A 13,257-nucleotide genomic window follows, 5' to 3' on the forward strand; every position below is an offset into this window, starting at 1 on the left:
TCCCCAAAAATAAAAGTCAGGATCAGATGACTTCTCTGGAGAATTCTACCAAACATTCAAAGAAGATTTAATACCCATCCTTTTCAAACCGTTCCAAAAAATTGAAGAAGATGGAACCTTCTTAACCTATTCTAAGAGGCTAACATCACCCTCATCCCCAAGCTAGACAAGGACAACACAAAGAAGGAAAATTACAGGCCAATTATCGCTGATGAATATAGATGTAAAAATCCTCAACAAAATATTGGTAAACTGAATACACCAATACATTAAAAAGGTCATACACCACAATCAAGTGGGATTTATATAAGGGACACAGGGATGGTTCAACATCTGCAAATCAATCAATGTGATAAGACCACATTAACAAAATGAAAAATAAAACCACATGATTGGGCCAGCCTGGTGGGGCAGCGGTTAAGTTTGCATGTTCCAATTCGGCAGCCCAGGGTTCACCAGTTCGGCTCCCGGGTGCCAACATGGCACTGCTTGACAACCCATGCTGTGGTAGGCATCCCACATATAAAGTAGAGGAAGATGGGCACAGATGTTAGCTCAGGGCCAGTCTTCCTTAGCAAAAAGAGAAGGGTTGGCAGCAGATGTTAGCTCAGGGCTAAGCTTCCTCAAAAAAACCCACATGATCATCTCAATAGACACAGAGAAAGCATTTGACAAGATCCAACATCCATTTATGATAAAAAACACTCAATAAAATAGGTAGAGAAGGAAAGTACCTCAACCTAATAATAAAGGCCATACATGACAAACCCACAGCCAACATCATACTCAATGGGGAAAAACTGAAAGCCATCCCTCTGAGAACAGGAACAAGACAAGGATGCCCACTCTCGCCACTCTTATTCAACATAGTACTGGAGGTTTAGGCCAGAGCAAAGAGGCAGGAAAAAGAAATAAAAGGTATTTAAATTGGCAAGGAAGAAGTGAAACTCTCACTGTTTGCAGACAACATGATTCCACATATAGAAAACCGTAAAGAATCCATCGGAAAACTACTAGAAATAATCAACAACTACAGCAAAGTTGCAGGGTACGAAATCAACTTAAAAAAGTCAATTGCGTTTCTATACTCTAATAATGAACCAACAAAAAGAGAACTCAAGAATACAATTCTAGGTGCCTGCCCCGTGGCCAAATGGTTAAGTCCACGCACTCCGCTTCGGCAGCACAGGTTTCGCTGGTTTGGATCCTGGGCACAGATGTGGCACCGCTCCTCAGGCCACATTGAGGCAGCGTCCCACATGCCACAACTAGAAGGACCCACAACCAAAAAAATATACAACTATGAACTGGGGGGATTTGGGGAGAAAAAACAGAAAAAAAAAAAAAGATCGGTAACAGTTGTTAGCTCAGGTGCCAATCTTTAAAAATAAGAATACAATCCAATTTGCAACTGCAACAAAAAGAATAAAATATCTAGGAGTAAATTCAACCAAGGAGGTGAAAGACCGATACAATGAAAACTATAAGACATTATTGAAAGAAACTGATGATGACATAAAGAAATGGAAAGACATTCCATGCACATGGATTGGAAGAATATAGTTAAAATGTCTATATTACCTAAAGCAATCTACAGATTGAGTGCGACCCCAATCAGAATCCCAATACATTCTTCACAGAAACAGAACAAAGAATCCTAAAATTCATATGGAGCAACAAAAGATCCCAAATAGCCAAAGCAATCCTGAGAAAAAAGAACAAAGCTGGGGGCATCACAATCCCTGACTTCAAAATACACTACAAAGCTATAATAATCAAAACAGCGTGGTACTGGTAGAAAAACAGACACACAGACCAATGGAATAGAATTGAAAGCCCAGAAATAAAACCACACATCAATGGACAGCTAATCTTCAACAAATAAGCCAAGAATGTACAATGGATAAAGGAAAGTCTCTTCAATAAATGCTGTTGGGAAAACTGGACAGCCACATACAAAAGAATGAAAGCAGATCATTATATTTCAACATACACAAAAGCTAACTCAAAATGGATTAAAAACTTGAAGGTAATATGTGAAACAATAAAACTCCTAGAACAAAATATAGGCAGTACACTCTTTGACACTGGTCTAAGAAGGACCTTTTTGAATACCATGTCTACTTGGGGAAGGGGAAAAAAAGAAAAAATAAACAAATGGGACTCCATCAGACTGAAAAGCTTTTGCAAGGCAAAGAAAACCAGGAACAAAATGAAAAGACAACCCACCAACTGGGAGAAAATATTTGCAAATCATACATCTGACACGGCATTAATATCCAAAATATGTAAAGAACTCATACAACTCAACAACAACAAAAAACAAACAACCTGATCAAAAAATGGGCAGAGGATATGAATAGACATTTTTCCAATGAGACATAAAGACGGCCAATAAGCACATGAAAAGATGTTCAACATCACTAATCATTAGGGAAATGCAAGTCAAAGCTACAATGAGATATCCCCTTGCACCTGGTAGAATGGTTATATTTAGAAAGACAAAAAATAACAAATGTTGGAGGGGACGTGGGAAAAGGGAACCCTCATACACTGCTGGTGGGAATGCAAACTGATGCAGCCACTATGGGAAACAGTATGGAGATTTCTCAAATAATTAAAAATAGAAATACCATATGACCCAGCTATCCCACTACTGGGTATTTATCCAAAGAACATGAAAACAGGAATGCATAAAGATACATGCACTCCTATGTTTACTGTAGCAATATTCACACTAGCGAAGACTTGGAAGGAATCTAGGTGCCAACCAGGGGACGAATGGGTAAAGAAGATGTGGTATATATACACAATGGAATACTACTCAGCCATAAGAAATGATGAAATCTGTCCATTTGTGACAACATGCATGAACCTTGAGGGCATTAGGCTGAGTGAAATAAGTCAGAGGGAGAAAGTTAAATATCGAATGATCTTACTCATAAATAGAAGATAAAAACAATGACAAACAGACAGAAAGGGAGCCTGAATTGGTGATTACGGGGGGGGGGGGCGGGGAGGAGGGTGAGAGGGGTGATTAGGCACACGTGTGTGGTGATGGACTGTAATTCATCTTTGGGTGGTGAACATGTTGTAACCTATACAGAAATCGAGCTATATAATGACGTACACCTGAAATTTATACAGTGTTATAAACCACTGTTACTGCAAGGTAACAAGGTATGATACTGCAAGGACAAGGGTATGATATGTAGACTGGAAATTCAGAGTAAAACATAAATAACTAATAAATATATAAAAAGATATTCTCACTGTCATCCAGTGATATGCAGCTTAATGCAGTGTTCTACCTACTCGGCTGACAAAAATGAGAATGACTGATAATTTCTCACACGCCTGATGGTGTGAGGAGAAGAGCACTGTCCTACATACTTGACTGATTGTAAACCGATAAAATTTGTGAAAATTGGTAGCACTTGCCAAAAATTTATATGTGCATTGTCCTTAATCTACTTCTAGATATCTAACCTCTAGAAATACGTACATTTTCAATAATGTGTAAACAAGTGTATTTGTTAGAGCAACATTTGTAAGAGAATTATCGCTAACCTGGATGCACAATAGAAAAAAAATTAAATAAATTTCGACACACTCATAATATGAAATATGATACCACATTGAAAAGGTGTATCTTCATGGATGTCCAGAATATTCTAAGCATATTATAGATTGACACAGAGTATAAAAAAAATTGTAACTGAAAAACTATTAGATCAATGAAGAAATAAAAAAATACATGAAGACAAATCAAAATGGAAACACAACATACCAAAATCTATGGGATGCAGCAAATGCAGTACTAAGAGAAAAGTAGCAATATAGGCCCACCTCAAAAAAGCAAGAATGTCAAATCAACAAACGAACACTACACCAAAAAGCACTAGAAAAAGAAGAGCAAACAAAGCTCAAAGTCAGTGGCAAGGAAATAAAAAAATAAATGTATTTTTAGTAAAACAAAACAAAAAAAAAAAAAAGAAAAGAAAAAGAAACAAGCATGTATATGTATGTGTATGTACACACACATGGATTATTTTTTTAAATTATCTATACTATACCATCAGGCTACATATATACCATAGAGTTTTCTTAGGAAAAGCAGTAAGGGGACTTTTAGCTTTTACTTCATAGGTTTCTGCATAAACTGAATTCATTTTAAGCAACTAGTACACATTTTATAGCTTTAAAAAAAAAGTAGCAAACAAAAAGAAAAACAGAAACTTTCCTCTTTGGTGATTGATAATTGCGAGGGATACCCTGAGGTACATACTGGTAGTGTTCTGGGTTCTTGAAGTTTTTTCTCTTTTCAAGTTACACTGCAGTATAGCTGCACACCATGATAAGATTAATCTAGCTTTCTGAAGAAACAACTTCACAGAACTATACTGTAACATTTACTTTTAACTTTTATTGAGAATGGACAGTAAAAAATAAAATAACCACATGAAAGTCTGCTGCAAAGACACGCTTTCTTGATCCCCATACTAGGTAAAGTTCCTCTGCTAAATGCTTTCTTGGCACCTTGGGTTTCTTCCTAACACTTAAATCATAGTTATAATTAAACATTTACGTGTTTAGTTAGTTGCTTAATTAGTTGTTTAGTTACTTGTCTCCTTTGATGTAAGTTCCACGAGGGCAGAGGTTCTGTGTCTTGTGCATCACAGGCACTCAATAAAAATCTGTTGAAGAACTGTCTAAATTTTCTATAAAGCATCTATTGAAAACAAAATTAAGATAGGAGTACCCTAGAGCTTTATTCAGGGGGAAAACGAGTTTCTTCTGAATTCTATGCTTCTTTTGCCAAAATCATGGTGAGAATGGAACCCAATGTTCTACTTCTTGTTTTTGTTTTTTTATTTTGGTCTTGGCTGCTTGAAACTCAGGAATACACTACTACATTTGCAACTGCAGCTGTCTTCCTCTGCTTAAGACGACTAGACTACAAATAGACTATAAGGCTCTTTTGGGCAGTGGTGGTGCTTTCTATCTGTTGTGTTTGTTCACTGTAAACAAGTGCTGAAAATACTATTTATATATGTATATATCTTACATATATATATACACACGACATATATATAATATTTAGTGAATACAAGAAGAAACCAAAGTCAAAATGACTCATCTGTATAAAATATAAGAAATTTTTACATTTCCTATGATTCATCTGTGTAAAATTTAAGACATTTTTATGTCACAATATATTGTACAAAATGTTTATGTTGTTTCTATTTTATCATAATTGTCTAAAGTTATGTGTAAAATCTACTCTCTAAACTTGGTTTTCAGGCAGTAGTTTACTAATTCTTTTACATATTTCCCATATCTTTGGGATGAAAATAACTTATATGTATCCAATTACATGTTTTTGAAAAATACTGTTAATAATGACAGCTAACACTCACATTTAAGTGCTTAATATGCAGCAGGGAATGTGCTAATTCTTTCGTGTATTATGTCATTTAACTTTCACAATCTACAAGACAAGCACTTTTATATCCACCATTTGACATATGAGCACAGAGAGGCTTAGCAAGTGATTTATTCAGGTCTACAGTGTTAATCAGTGGAGACAGAACGACCCTGGACTCTGGAGCCCTGCCCACTGCACTACACTGCATGTGCCTCACGTGCTTCTTTCACAAACACGGCCCCACCACTTGATCCTCATAACAACTCTGTGCAAGACAGACAAGGCAGGGCCGAGGTCACTGTCTCCTCTTTAAACAAAGAAAAACCACCACAGCTCAAGAGGACTTAAGTCATCCAGCTACTAAGTGGCTCAAGTATGGCTCAAACTCAAGTCATCTATCTTCACCAAGTGCCTTTTCCCCACAACATGCTAACGGGAGGGATTACAAGACAAAACGATATGGTCTTGTTTTGAAATTTCTGGTATATTATACTTTCCCATTTCATAATCTGGTTCAGGAAAGAACTTCATAGACAACTATTATATAATTACATTAACTAGACAATGATAAAGAATTTTATTTCTGATTTGGCCTAAGAGGTGATGGAATACACGAAATACTCAGAATTCACTTAAGTGACACTGATTTTACATAACGAATCCATTTTTATGCCTACATTACTAAAGAGGAATGAGACAGAAAATCTTGGAAGTGATGAATGAAAAAGTTACACTGATGTATAACATTAAAACAATCAGAACTACATGTATCAAATTTCCAGAAAGGAAATAAGGAGCTTAAATCCAATGTATTGGGTCAAAGTACTGAAGTTTTTGTAAAAAAATGGAACAAAATACACAGCTAAGAGACACTCACAACATTACCTTTGGATATCTTTTCTTTTGGCTGAGAGATAACAAGTGTCACGTCTTCAGGTGCATTTTGCAAAATTTCAATTGCAGAATGGTGGCTCACCCCCTCTAGACTTACACTATTCACAGATATCAAACGATCTCCTATAAAAAGAGACAATCCAGTATTTTCAACAACAAAGAGAAATTTATGCTACATCTTAGAAACCTCATCCTCCCCACCCCCATTATTTTTGCTCTGCCCAAGTTCCCCTTTTGCTATCTGTGCAAGTTTATGCCTGTCAGTAAGTACTCAGGATATTACCTAAATGAAAGTACCTGGCTTTAAGCATCCATCCAAGTCAGCTGGTCCTCCAGGGGTAATTGAACTAATAAATACACCTAGATCCAGTCTTCCCATCTTCTCCCCACCAATAATTTGAAATCCTGTGAAACAGCACATTTTAAAAAGATCTTCATGATATTGGTGCTTTCAATGACTAATGATTAGCCTGCTTGACACACAGAAGTGTGGCTACTCTCATATGAAATATGATTTACACGTAACACACGTGAGATGGGAATGTTAAATTTGGTGGAAATATTGCTTGTAGGCATTTCATCTTGCCATTTCCTGACTGGGCGGGTAGGGTAAGGGACTGTGGGTAGGCAGGCAGTATTGTGAGAAGGAGGAGGCTGGTGCCTCCATGCCAATGCCATACTAAAGATTTTTTTCTCTTTCAATTCTCACAGACCTTTAAGAATCTCACAGTGACTTACCTAAGCCATATTTTGCATCTTTTTTCAGGTTCACCAGGGTGATCTCTCTTTCTGGTGAAGATACTATGCTCCATCTTTTGTGTAACACATCTATGGGAAATATATAATTTTAAGATAAAATAAACATAACATGCTCAGGCATTAAGACTGTCTACTTCTTCCAATTTAAATGTTAAAGCTCATTAATAGATTACTCAGTCACTTTAAAATTATATTTTAAATAATACCACCATCCTATATTTTGATAGTGATTTAAGTTTACAAAATGACTATATGTTATCACATTAATTCCTCATAAATGATTCCCTATGAAATAAGCATATTTCAGTTACAAATGAGGAAATAAATCTCAAGCAGTTAAATGGTTTGACCAGGTTTACTCAGTCAATACAGGCAAGGCCTGAAGCTTAAACTTAGGTTTTCTGACTCCACGTCTATTATATCGCAGTTGATGTCCTGAATTTGACAATGCTCAATATGTTAAGAATTGCCCACTAATAAGTGGTTGACATTTTTATTTATAATGAGTAAAATATTTATGGTGAGTTCTGGAGTACAATAGCAACAAGAAGAAACTGGATTTATTTTTTTTAAATCCCATTAATAATGACTTGGCTAGCACATTTACATTCTCAAAGGACTTTCATTTATTTCTTATTTCATTTGTGGAACAACCTCACGAGGTAGGTAAAGAGATTTTTAATCACTGTTTTGCAGATGAGGAATAGCAATCTGTGACTTGCTCAACATTACAGCTAGTATCACTGCCCAGCAAGATGCCTTGGGTCAGTACTTGATAAATGCTGGTTAGATAAACTGAGTGAACGTTAGCATTAGAACTAGAATTTACTTTTTCTTATTTGCACTTACTTTTTTTTTTTAAAGTAGGCTGATCATTCACAAATATCTCCTAAGTTAAATCAATTAATACGTCACTTAATTGTCACGTTAATAAAATTACACTATTTACTTAGCAATCCGAGCATTTGAACACACACATACTCTTCTTGTTATGGGCTGAACTGTGCCCCTTTTCCTCCAACCCAAATGTATATGGTGGAGCTCTAACTCAAAGTACCTCAGAACTTAAGAATATCTGGAGACAGCATCATAAAGAGACAATTAAGTTAAAATGAGGTCTTGGATTAGGGTGGGCCCTCATCCAATAGAACTGGTATCCTCAGAAGAAGAGGGAATTTGGATACAAACACGTGCACACGTGTCTACAGGTGCCAAGGAGAGAGGTCTTAGAAGAAGTCAATGCTGCCAATACTTTGATCTCAGACTCCAAGCCTTAAGAACTGTGAGAAAATAAGTTTGTGCTGTTTGAGAGACCCAATCTGCAGGACCTTGTTATGGCAGCTCTAGCCAGTCAATCCACTTCTTAGCGTCAATTACAATGTGATGGTTCAGACTCATCGATGTGTGAGGCGGTGGCAGTGGTGGTAAATGAGTTCAATATACTCAGAAAGATATTTTAACTAAGCCTTCAAATTCATCTCCACATGGTTCTCAAGCATATTGAAGCTTTTTGAAAATTACAGATTATCTGCCAACATATGACTACTCAATGATTTAAAATTGTACTAAAATGTTATATAACAAGTAATATACAACCTATATTAAGGTTTAAATGATGCAAATGTGATACTTTATATTCTAGAAATAAACTCCTTTAATTTCAGGAAATAGTAACAAAAATGACTTGTTTTTCAGAGTGAATTAACCTTGTCCCTTAAACACTAAGTATTAATGCCAATTTGCCAGCTCCCCGTAGCATACGTGACCCTATTCTGCTGTTTTGTTTTGGGCAAAACTTAGTTATAATCAATAAGGGTAGTAGTAATTCAGTATTTCTAATTAATTAATGAGATTCAAAAAAAAATCACTGGACAATGGTGTGAAGAGCCTTATATATTAGAGAGACATATATATATGCATAAAATCCATGAATTAGTTAATGCCTAGCTTAATATTATCATCTAAGTATCCAAGATACTTTTATTCTCTAACAGACAATTAGCTCTAATTTTCAGCTAGAACCAAATACAAAATACAACAGAACAAAACCCATAAAATAAAACAAAGGAGTGAGGTCACGTTAGGTATTAAATGTAAACTTCTGTCACCATTATAAAGACAAAGTCCATTTGCTCTATACAGTGTTTCTGTTCTCAACTATAAAATTGATCAACATTCTCAATGTTCCTAAGGAATATCTGCTAGAAGCTAAAGGTATTGAGTCAAAGAATAAAAATGCCATTTTCTTTATTTTCATTTCCAACGCAGGCACTAACAAGATTGATTAATTATTTGGCTAAAAAGTATATGTGTATATGCGTGTATGTATGTGTATGTGTGTGTGTATTTCGAAGGTAAACATTACTGGAATATATACACACACACAAAAATAAATGTGCAATATTTTTGTGTGTTCATTAACTTGAAGCAATAGATTAAGCTCTCTATAGTCAAGGATTCACCAGTGAGATTTGAGCATTCATTCATTCACTCAATTATTCTTTCATCTTTCAAATATTTACTGAACAACTTTCCTGTCAAAGTCCTTCACTAGGCAATTCAGGAAAATAAAATGACATAAAGTATATGACAGCTGCTAGCACAGTAAATGTGAGCTGAATCAGGCAAGAAGAGCAAAGATCTGGCCTGACTGGTAAATAGAATGTTATTAAGACTGTCAATGAAATAGCTGCATTACGAAGGCATGAGTCAGATCTCTAAGAGTGGAGAGGCTCTTCCTGCCAGAAATAAAGAAGACTTCAAGGAAACGGGGTAGGATTTTAATAGGTGGATTAAGGAGATGGTTATACAGAAATAAGAAAGGCATTAGCAAAAGCTGAGATGGAAAGAAGGCAGAAAGGGTTCTGGGGAAATGTTATAGATCAGTTTGGCTGGAGTACAAGATTGAGTAGGGCAGAGTTGAATATTCTTTTGGGGAGGGAAGCTTAGTTAATCCACTGTTTATAAAAAGATGGATTTTTCTCTCTCTCTTCCCCCAATATAAAGTGACTTATTAATGTGAGGACAAAAGGAGGAAGGATAGATGTTGGTGTGCAGCTATGTGTTACTAGATGGTCCTATGTACCATGAGTTTCTCTTTACCTTTGTATTCTATTCATGCAGATGGTCAAAATACTTCTCCATTGGTTTAAAACAAAAGGGGGAGGAGGAAGCACCTAAGGGTATATAGTACATGGCAACCAAAGTAAACATAAAGATATTTATAGAATTCAATGACGATTATATAGAATTTACGAATCTCTGAAAGTGAGGCAGCTAGATATTTCAAGCACCAAGATATTTCTGAGTTGTTTGAATTACTACACCAAAACAAGCATTAATATTCAGAGTATATATTTTTAAATCCTTAGAAGAAATTTTCTTTTCCCACTAATATACTCTATGACTACAGCAAATTCTGCAAATAGTTTGAAGTGAAAAAGAACCTCAACTTGAAATGTTCACTTCTTTAACTAATACATGCTGGTGTCATTCCCAACAATGTTTACCTGGGAAATATTTTAACAATAATTGATAAATGTATAATTTAGAAGTTAAATGTATACCCTCTCTGCATTAGAAACCGTTGTTCCAATGTTGCCTTTCTCATCTCTCATCAGGTTCATGTGGACATACATAGTCCCCAACTAGAATAACTGTAGACAACAATAATAGATATTTCTGTGAGTAAACTAATTGAATTTCCTAGTAAGAGCATATTTCTGATAAGGTCAAAGCCATATCATCTATGTAAGTATGAGTCAACACTTTTCTGCAAGAAAAACTAATTTTCTTGGTAAAAGATATAGACCCTTGTCAACTATAAGGCAGCTCCGTGCCACTGATTCTAAGAGAAACTGGACAATAGGTAGAGGAGACTCTGGATGAATCCATCACTCACTCTAAGGAAATGAATCACTTCAAATCCAGACAAGGACGGGTCAGTAGCACCATATTGGCATAAAAATAAAGAGAGGTATTTTTCATTGTTATACTACCTAATATAGTAACTGCTCCGATGGTTGGTAAGGGGGATCATGATGGAAACTTCGGTGTTTTTATTTCTGTGCCAGCACTAATCAGCTGAGTGAATTGGGGCCACATAACATCTCTGAGACTCATTTAACTCATCCATGGAATGAAAAAGCTTGGTTTGGATAAACTTTTAAGTTCCTTTCAGTTCTCAATTCAGTTGACTCTATTTTTTGCTGCTGGTTAATTCCCTTATCTGTTTGTGAGCAGTTTGGACTCTTTTACTATAATTTTCAACCTTGTATGTATTCTAATTAAACCTTAGATGGAAAAAACTAGCATTTAAAATGACATTGCTCATTGATACCTGACTAAACAAAGTGTGTTTTAAAATTTTACTTCTGTTTGTACATTTTATTAATTGGAATTAAGATTGCTCATAAACACAATAATGAGTTTTAATATTGGGAAAACAGCTTATTTCAGTGTCTGTACCAAGTTACTCTGCATCAGAACAGACTATTTTTTTTTTTTTAAAGATTTTATTATTTCCTTTTTCTCCCCAAAGCCCCCCGGTACATAGTTGTATATTCTTCGTTGTGGATTCTTCTAGTTGTGGTATGTGGGATGCTGCCTCAGCGTGGTTTGATGAGCAGTGCCATGTCCGCGCCCAGGATTCGAACCAACGAAACACTGGGCCGCCTGCAGCGGAACGCGCGAACTTAACCACTCGGCCACGGGGCCAGCCCCAGAACAGCCTATTTTACATGAATTTTTTGTTTGTTTTGGTTAAGAGTCTCGTGTTTGACCCCATTTTTGTGGTTTGGACAGGAAAAAAGATGACAAGTCTAGCTAAAAGTTATTTTTCAATTGTGTAATCCTGAATTATAGCAAAACAAGAAACATGAAAATCAATTTTACAAAGTTCTTGCATAGGTTCTATATATTTTCTGATTTTTATTCTCTTAGGAAGGACTATTACAAGAAGTGGGTATTTTGAAAGTTAAGCAGCCTTTTCTTGGAAATCACTATTAATGAAAAGATTGGAATCCTTTCCATATCTGTTTCCTAAGATTAGAAGATTGATGCCTTTTTTCTTTTTTCTTTCAAGCTTCACATTCTTTAACGGTCCCTCAAAGTCGTAAAAGGTTAAGATTGAATTTTATTCATTGGTCCTTGTATTAAGTGATGAATAATTCAATATTAACTGATGCTCATTTCTGATTTTCTTCTAATAATCTTGACCAGCAAGGAAGAACACTGAAATTAGACTAAGTCATCCTATATCTGACTCATGGGCAAGTAATTTAGCTTTTTGATCCTCAGTTAGCTTATTTAGAAAAACATGTTAGCCATGCTCTATTATACGAACACTCAATTCTCAACAGAGCACTAATTCAGGGCTACTTGGGCAGATTTAAAGAGAATTTTGAAAAAAACCTAGACTTGTCTGCAAGCCAAGTGGGCACACCTCCATAGGAAGGTGGACTGGCTCTTTCTCTGTAGGGGACAGGTGGGAAGATGAGGTTTTTAAAGGTTTAAACGGAGACATTACCCTGCACAGGCTGCTCCTTTGGTACCCAATGTAAATCCATATGCTTTTCCCTAGGTTAAAATACACTTCAGGTTCTCATCCTTGAAGCGGTTATTATCCAGCTTCTTTCAAAAGTTTAGCTGGGAGAAATAATATCTATGAATAATTAGGCATTATTATGCTAGGAAACAGTCTAAAGAGTGGATGAGAGTGTGGGCTCTGGAAACAGATTTCCTGCACACAAACCATGGCTCTAGCACTTGCCAGCCCCATCACCTTCTGCACAACTCAACCTCTCTATGCTTTAGTTTCTCCTATGAGAAAAGGAAATAACATTAGCACCCACCTCATGGGATTGTTGTGGGGCTTAAAAGAGAGATAAACAAAAAGTGTTTAGAATGGTGTCTGGCACACAGTAAACACTCTGTAACTATTAGTCAATAATTACCACCATGATGAACATGTTAATAACTGAGCTATTTTAGGTACAGAGATATTCTAAACAGTCCACATGAGACATCTGATCATCATAAAGCTATACACCAGGGTCTTAGTAACCCAGGCCCAAGTAGTACAAATAAGTTCACTAACGTTCTCTTTAATGATGTGCTCTCAGATTTTTTGAGGATACATTAAAAAAAAGAGAGAGATGAAAAAATCCTTCATTTGC

The 13,257-nt window shown here is 35.9% G+C and overlaps 1 protein-coding gene across 41 annotated transcripts in view; it reads right to left on the reverse strand.

Annotated features, from left to right (window-relative positions):
• The window catches only part of PTPN13 (protein tyrosine phosphatase non-receptor type 13), a 201,548-nt gene that overhangs the window by 46,671 nt on the left and 141,620 nt on the right, over positions 1 to 13,257 (reverse strand). For 36 of the 41 annotated variants that reach the window (XM_070263464.1, XM_070263489.1, XM_070263488.1 and 33 more), the window contains 3 exons: positions 7,061 to 7,150; positions 6,620 to 6,727; positions 6,314 to 6,445 (listed from right to left, as the gene is read on the reverse strand). In XM_070263464.1, coding sequence (XP_070119565.1) covers positions 6,314 to 6,445; positions 6,620 to 6,727; positions 7,061 to 7,150 — 330 coding nt within the window. The remainder of the gene's footprint in view (positions 1 to 6,313; positions 6,446 to 6,619; positions 6,728 to 7,060; positions 7,151 to 13,257) is intronic. The other 5 variants (XM_070263474.1, XM_070263473.1, XM_070263460.1 and 2 more) reach the window with 1 other exon arrangement.

The sequence above is a fragment of the Equus caballus genome, chromosome 3 (assembly GCF_041296265.1).
Source record: "Equus caballus isolate H_3958 breed thoroughbred chromosome 3, TB-T2T, whole genome shotgun sequence".
Lineage (NCBI taxonomy): Eukaryota > Metazoa > Chordata > Mammalia > Perissodactyla > Equidae > Equus > Equus caballus.